This window comes from Amaranthus tricolor, chromosome 12, assembly GCF_026212465.1.
Source record: "Amaranthus tricolor cultivar Red isolate AtriRed21 chromosome 12, ASM2621246v1, whole genome shotgun sequence".
NCBI classification, from domain to species: Eukaryota; Viridiplantae; Streptophyta; class Magnoliopsida; order Caryophyllales; family Amaranthaceae; genus Amaranthus; species Amaranthus tricolor.
Window position 1 is genome coordinate 15544849 of NC_080058.1, and position 7446 is coordinate 15552294.

General features: G+C 29.1%; 1 protein-coding gene across 1 annotated transcript; it reads right to left on the reverse strand.

Annotated features, from left to right (window-relative positions):
• Positions 1-1228: 1228 nt before the first annotated feature.
• Positions 1229-7124, reverse strand: LOC130828851 (carbonic anhydrase, chloroplastic-like). The gene is made up of 10 exons (XM_057694869.1): positions 6093-7124; positions 5428-5480; positions 4199-4348; positions 4038-4086; positions 3565-3681; positions 2611-2664; positions 2267-2352; positions 2073-2178; positions 1769-1927; positions 1229-1478 (listed from the first exon to the last, which is right to left on the reverse strand). The coding sequence occupies exons 1-10, from the start codon at positions 6288-6290 to the stop codon at positions 1437-1439; spliced, it is 1014 nt and encodes a 337-aa protein (XP_057550852.1). The 5' UTR covers positions 6291-7124; the 3' UTR covers positions 1229-1436.
• Between the last annotated feature and the right edge of the window lie 322 nt (positions 7125-7446).

Consider the following 7446-nt stretch of genomic DNA (forward strand, 5'->3'; position numbering starts at 1 on the left):
AAGAAAGAAAAAGTGGAGAATTTACATCGTGATGATAAATTTGCAAGCCTAGTAAAGCTTTTGTTGAGGATTCAGAACCCATTACTCTTTCACAGGCGATAGTAAGCAAGTGAGCAATTCTTGTTACAAATCAATAATATAAAAAATCCCGAAATATTAAATACAATAATCCCTAAAGATAAACATTAAGAACAATTTCATCATAGCCAAGAACAATTCAAAATAAACCCCAAAATTATTAAATCCCTGAATATCAAAAACAATAAACTATAAATATCAATATCAAAATCAAAATTCAAAAAAACAAGTATAAAAACAAAATTCATCTAGTAAGGTTAGCTCTTTATCTGTAGACAGGCTAAAGGTTGACCTTTTAGAAGCCATTTTTCCTTTTCAAAAAAAGACGTTGCAATGTGTAAAAGTTACATTAAATTATCTTCTCGATTTTCATGCTATTAATAATCAAATACATATTTTGATGATTATGTGATATACGAGTGACATGCCCCATTAAGGGTTGTAGATTGAATTCTAAAAATTGCTAGTATACAAGACAAACAAATATCCCACATTCGACAAGTTACACCAACTCTAAGCAACAACTCTATTTAATGTCATCCCTTTCTCAACCATCTAAGCCACATGCTTCATAAGGTTGTCGGCGGTCCTCGGCGGTCCTCGTTAATGGTTCGGGCCATTAATTTTATCATGTGGTTTTAGTTGGTGGGTTTAGTTGTTAGGCTTGATTACTATGCCTTGTAATGACCTCTTAAAAAGATAGTTGGTTGTTTGGGCTTGAGAGCTAAAGTTAGCAACCAATCAACAATGTTGAATCATTTTGCAATGTTTCTTAGTCTAAGTACATGATAATTATATTTTTAAATAATGGTCACTGACCTAATAGGTCAAACCTGACCCTAACCCAATCAACCCGTTTTTTCTAGTTTGTTGGGGTGGGGTTAAGTTTCAGGTTGCAGGTTGATTTTTCGAGTTGAAACCCATTGTTTTCGGTAGGTGTTTGAATTAATTTTTGAGTTAGATAAAAAAATCTCAGGTCTACATATAAGATAACTTATTTGTTATTAGATTGTTATGTCCTCTTTGTTTAAATATCCTAATCGGTATTGTCTAAAAATCTTTTATTTCACCAATAAACGCGTTTTCCTCTCAACATTTTCTATGAACTTGTTAAATCATGTTAAAAAAACACAAAGAGAGAACATTTGGATTGGAAAAGTTAAAATTTTATCTTATTTTTAGGAACGAGGAGTGTCATTTACATAAGCAACGGAAAAGCTTGCGTTATTTTAGTTGGCTGGTAACCACTAAATGATAAAAATTGGAAACAAAAAGATGTCTACGTAGAGGTAGCTAGAGAGACTGGAGCAAAAAAAGCATTGCCTATCTTTGCTGGTGCAAATCCATCTCTATGTATGTTAATAGAGCGTCCATTGGAGAATTGTTGCGACATCTTTTACCTATCAATAAATTAAGCAAGAGAAAAAGCAAATGCACAATAGTGAATGAAATTATTTACATGATCTTAAGGATATTCATTTCAAACAATCAAAACATAACAATTCAGAAATGATCCGAAAAAGTTGTCAATTTTATTTATCACAAATTTATTTGCATAAGCACTGGTACAACATGTGCATATTTTTATAAACCAAATTAATTAAGATATACAAAGAGAGATAGGAAAGTAGAAAAAAAGATCAGCAAGTAAAGAAGATCACTAAGATTTAGTCAAATGGTTGATTCATACAGATTGAGAAGAAGTGAGACCAAAATCAAGTGTCCAAAGTGTAAATGCTCCTTTAACGAAATCATAGTAACCTCCTTGAATTGCCAGAGTTCCTTTTACCAATCCATCTCTCACAAACGGGTATGTCAACAAGTTTGCAATAGATACATTCACAGCTTCCTACAATAATGGTAATCATTATAACTTGTAAGATCTCAAAAAAAAAAAAAAAAAAAAAAAAAAAAAGAAGAAGAAAGTGGCATGTGAGAGGATTAATCCTTCATGTTATTAAGAATATATTAAGGGTTACTTCATAAGGCCTAACCTTTTCACATTGGGAGCATTGTTCCTCGAAGGTAGCATTAGGATGTTCGGCTAACACCTTGTGCTTGGCAGGCAAGCAGATCCTGACCCAATCCTCAATGAAGTCACTGACCAAATTAAGTTGCCCAATTAATTCACTTATGCTTCTAAATGTTGTTATATCTAATCAATAAAATTGTTGGTGAATAAACTTACGTTGAGTTTGGTCCATCGTCTGGGAACGACATAAGACCCTTGATTCCACCACAAGCACTGTGTCCAATCACAAGAATGTTGGATACCTGGTTTCATTATTTGTTAGTATTAAATTTTTAATTACCTTTGATTTCCAAAAAATAACAATAATTAGCTTTATAATTTTATGATTGTGGATTGGTCAAAGTATAAATACAATTCATTAGAATTATTAATAATTTTTTAAGTCCAACCAAGTAATTTTATAATAGTTATAACCATAAATTGGAAAAATATTTCCAAGAGAATTATGTAAATAATTAAGTTCTTGATACAAAACAAATGAATAACTCTTTACTATTTACCTTTAGGTGCAAAACTGCATACTCAATAGCAGATCCAACTCCAACATATTTAACCTATAAAACATTTAATATTAGTAACATAAATGATAAAATTTTATATTTCTAGACAATTATCATTTACTCTCTACAGAAATATTATAATTTTTAGTTAACAATTAAAATTTTCAATATGAATAGTAGACAATTGATATACACAGGTTGAAAAGTTTTTTCAAATAACCATAAAAGGTAAATAATTATCAATTAATAAATTATAAAAAATTAGACATTAGAATTTTTCAAAAATTTTTTTTTATTAATTTTCAACAGCGAAACTGAGAAAAATAACTAAATTTCATAGACTATTTATCTTTAACTCTCTACCCCCGTAAAGGCGTAACTACTTTGAAGACATGAGATTAGTATATAAGCCATTTACATCATGATTGTTTTCCAAAAAAGTAACGATAGGCTATCTTATTCTAGGTTTCTATGTAAATCGGCGTGACTACAGAGATCGTTAGTGTATTAAATTCTTCCTTTTAGGTGAATTTTAGCTTCGACTTTAAATTAAAGATATGGCCAATTAATTAATTTAAAAGAAATATAAACGTATTATGATATGTTCAAACAAGTTAAGTGAATCAACTAATAATTAATAATAACTTTTTTCCCTTTCTAATTACATGTATAGTATTCCTTTTGAAACGATATTTGAACTATTATAACTTTATATTTAATTGTAGTATCACTTTAATAATAGTTTTAGTTTCAAAGTGACAAAGAGGTATTAAAGATAATATACTTTTTCTTATTTCATTTAGTATTAATTTCAACTCTTAATATTTATAATTGTACATAATTAAAAATATGAGAATTAAAAGTATAATAAATTAATATTATGATAACATTTATGGAAACAAAGAAAACAAGTATATATGTATTATTCAGTGTTTCCTAATAGAAGATTTGTACCTTGTCATAGGGTGGCACCATATTAGCGATGTTACGAAACATGAAAGCTTCCCCAGGCTGGAAGTCTAGAACATGTGAGGGACATACACGTGAGTCTGAGCATGCGAACACCATAAACTGCACAAAAATTCCAAATTAATTAGATCAATTTATTATTATTTGAATTTTGTGTTTGAGTTGAAAGAAAATACATTTTATAGAAATGTATTTTTCAAATAAATTACTATTACTAAAAACCATATGTGATAATTAGTTTGGTTTATTTGTTATGGTTCTAAAGAAATAAGAATGTTAAAAATGACAAAATTGTTAAAATTTAGTTTATAATGGAATGAAAAACACTTTTAATCATAGTATTTCATTCTAAACTAATCTGATCCCTTTGTTACAAAAAAAAAATGTAAAATAGAGAGAAAAACTAAAAGAGTAAAATGCTTTTCTAGCCTTAATCTAGAAAATTGTTATTTGTTTACCTTGGGACTTTGGCCCTTAGCTAGTTCACCGAATAATCCTGGGTTTGACCTACAAAATAGTTAATGCAAGAATATTTTAAATTAAAATTAAATTTTTGGATAATATTAATTTGATTTTCTATTTAAATTATAAATTAACATTAAACATTAACATAACTTACTCATATTTTTCCTTCTTGAATTTGATAAATCCTTGTTTAATTCTTTCAATTGCTTCGGCAGAGATTTTGTCTCCACCAGAAGTTGTTTTTAACTCGGCTGTTATCTGCGCAACTTTCGATGCTGCTTCACTTTCAAGCTCACCATTCTCACTGCATTTTGTTAAGATTCAACATGTTAATTCTTAGTACCTTTTCGCTTTAAGTAGAAAAAAAAAAATCAAAGTAACATTATTATTTTAGTCTCTTGAATTATTATAAGCTAAAATGTTTTTTAAGTTATTACAACACACATAGATTTGAATGAAAGTTTGAGGCTCGAAATCAAGATATTGAGATTAAGAGGTAGTAAGCTAATTCAATGATACTATGTGTGGTTGAAGTGGATATAGCGAAATGAAAGAAAAAAATTGGAGAAAAGAAGCCTATTGCGTGCTTTTTGTAATAAAACAAATCCTTTGGACATTTAAGATATTTGAAATGAAAACTAAGTTATCTTGCCTTTCTTTTTCTTTTTGTTCCCCTTAATTCCCTTTTCTTTCCCCCTTTTGCTTCTTAAAATATTGTCCACACACATGTTACGCTCATTTCAAAGCATGGTATGACACACATTTTATTTGTATATATATTTAGATACTAAGTGTACTTATTGTTCAATTCAATAGATCTCTTGCTTTTTTTTTTTGCTCATTTTGTATTTAAAAATTACATTTTAGTCCTAAAGAACAATTTTATCAATAAATAATACTTTATCCATCATAATTAGGTGACGAAAGAAAAGTCAACAATCGGCTTAGTGAATTAAGTAAATATAACTATTAACTCATTAAACTAGGTCTGAATTATAAGTAAAATATAGTAATAATTTATAAAAACAGCACAAACATTATTCATTTTGGATTAGGTACATTTGCATACTTACATCTATTTTGGGCCATTTTGTGTGCAACAATGATCATATGGTATACCATTCTCTAAATTTCTTCATTTATTTCACACCATTTGTTTCCTTTCATTTATTTTGTCCCTACGTATCCAACTATTCTAGCTAGATGTAAATATAAATGATATCAATGCAAAACATAGCAAAAGCAAAGATTATTCGAAATTATTTTATTTTCGTTGTTAGTATTTTCTTTTTTGACCAAATTTTTTAATAAATAATACGATAATCACTCTACAAACCAAAAGAAATATATTACAACAAAAGATTGATTTAAAAATATACGTACATGAGGAAGCTCTTTAGGGCATTGACGGCCTCTTCGTATGCCAAATCGTCTCTCTGCAAATGTGTAATCAGAAATGTTATTCCATGGAAAGTTTTAAGATCATATATTGAGGATAAAAGATTATTTGTAATTCAATGAAGAAAAAAATGGCTAAAAAAAGGTTTTATATTCACGCTAATAGTCAAGCAAAATAAATGTACTACTATTAGATTGGAAATCTTATTCATTGACATAAAATTATAGTATATTTTCTTGTATTTTTATCATTGGAATTAATTTGAGTATGTATTAATGTAATACATGTTTATCTATACTTGGAAAGTGATAATTATACTTGATCACTAGATATTCATAATAAAGTTACATTCGTGGGTTTTAATGAAAAAAATATAGAAGTTGATTCTTGTGCCTAACACATTTTACCAAGCCACATTTGAGTAAAAAAAAATCAATGGGCTACCTATAAGGCAAAGAAAAGGCCCTTATAACTATAATAAAATGTTTGAGTATATATAACAAATTTTAATATTTCAACCATTCTAGTGAAATAATAATATAATTTGATAATTGAAACACCAGAAAAAAGTTATATACGCTATCATTTACTCTAACTTAAACATATATTAATACGATATTTTTTAACAATGCAAAGAGTTGATACGTACCAAAGTTGGGGTGATGATAGGAGCCGGTGCAGCAAAAACAGGTTGGTTTCGAATTAGGGTTATTGGAGGAACGATAGGAGAGGAAGAGTTCTTGCTAGTAGCAACGCAAGTAGGCCTTAAACTGACCTTTTGGCTACGACTAGAAGAGATAGAGGTGAGGCACCACCCGTTAACCGTTGAAGCAGTAGAAATCGACATTTTTGTAATTATAATTACAATAACTACAACTGTATTGATATATATGAATTGCTCCAACGCTAGCTTTATAATTAATGCACCTCTATGTTTTTGTTATAAGTGCAATTTTGGTAGCTTTATAACTGTCATCTCACCACCCAATTTGAACCTTTCAATGTAAAGATTTTTTCTAAAATTTTGTGAATTATAACCGTCACCACCCAAATGGGTCCTAGGTAGATAATGAAAAAGGACATCTTGGTTAATGAGAGCTTCTTAAACATTTTAGAGGCTATGCTTCGAACAAAGGTTTGTATGGTTCTCATTATCTTGATAACGTTCGATTCGTTGTATTTTTGGGTTGTCATGTGAAACAATGCAACAAAAACCTTCATTTCTAAAATTTTTGCACGAGTATTTATTTCAACAACATTTAGGTTAATACTTGAGACTTAAACATATATTATATAGTCTATGTATCATGCTGTCCATAAAAGTAAGTCGGATGGGCTACACCCGCAGATGCATACTACAAGTCATCCCAAGTGCAAAATATTTCATTTCAAATAGGGCGGGGCACATGAGATTCAACTATTAAGCATGTAACTATAATTTTAAGTTATGGTTAAAGCCTAAAAATAATTACATAATTTTTCAATAAGCATTAAGCTTAAGGGTGTTCAACTTATTGTACTTTTATGGATCATAAAACAATAATTGTGATAGAATACGTAACATAATTATTATTAGGCCGTGACAATTTGTCATATAATCTCACCGTGGCCCACTCGTGTGAACACGGGACACCCGTGGGCTCACGGGTCAAGAGCGTTGACTTACACATACACTCGGTGAAGTTTATTGTTTCCCAAAATCATATGGTAGTAGAAGAATTACTTCACCCAATATATATGCAAGTCCACGACCTACTATTTTATCTATATGAAATTTTGTCTCATATGTAAAGTATTTCCAACAATATTTTTATCTGATCAATTCAACAATATATTTTTTTTAAAAGAGCAAACTATATAATAAAATCCGATAGCTTTGCTTACAAATATTTTTGAATTCATGAAGGTAAAGTTGGACCAAAGTTTTGTGTTTGTTAGTAAAAATAAGAAAAAAAATAGTTTTATTGTTTTCTTTTTTTTTTTTTTTTTTTTTTTTTAATCAT

Excerpts from the sequence above, each read along its gene's own strand:
- LOC130828851 (XM_057694869.1), bottom strand. The coding sequence starts at position 6,290 with ATGTCGATTTCTACTGCTTCAACGGTTAACGGGTGGTGCCTCACCTCT. Across the intron at positions 5,481-6,092 it reads CTATCATCACCCCAACTTTG|AGAGACGATTTGGCATACGA; the intron begins GTACGTATCAAC and ends ACACATTTGCAG. Across the intron at positions 2,353-2,610 it reads ATGCAGTTTTGCACCTAAAG|GTATCCAACATTCTTGTGAT; the intron begins GTAAATAGTAAA and ends TAATGAAACCAG.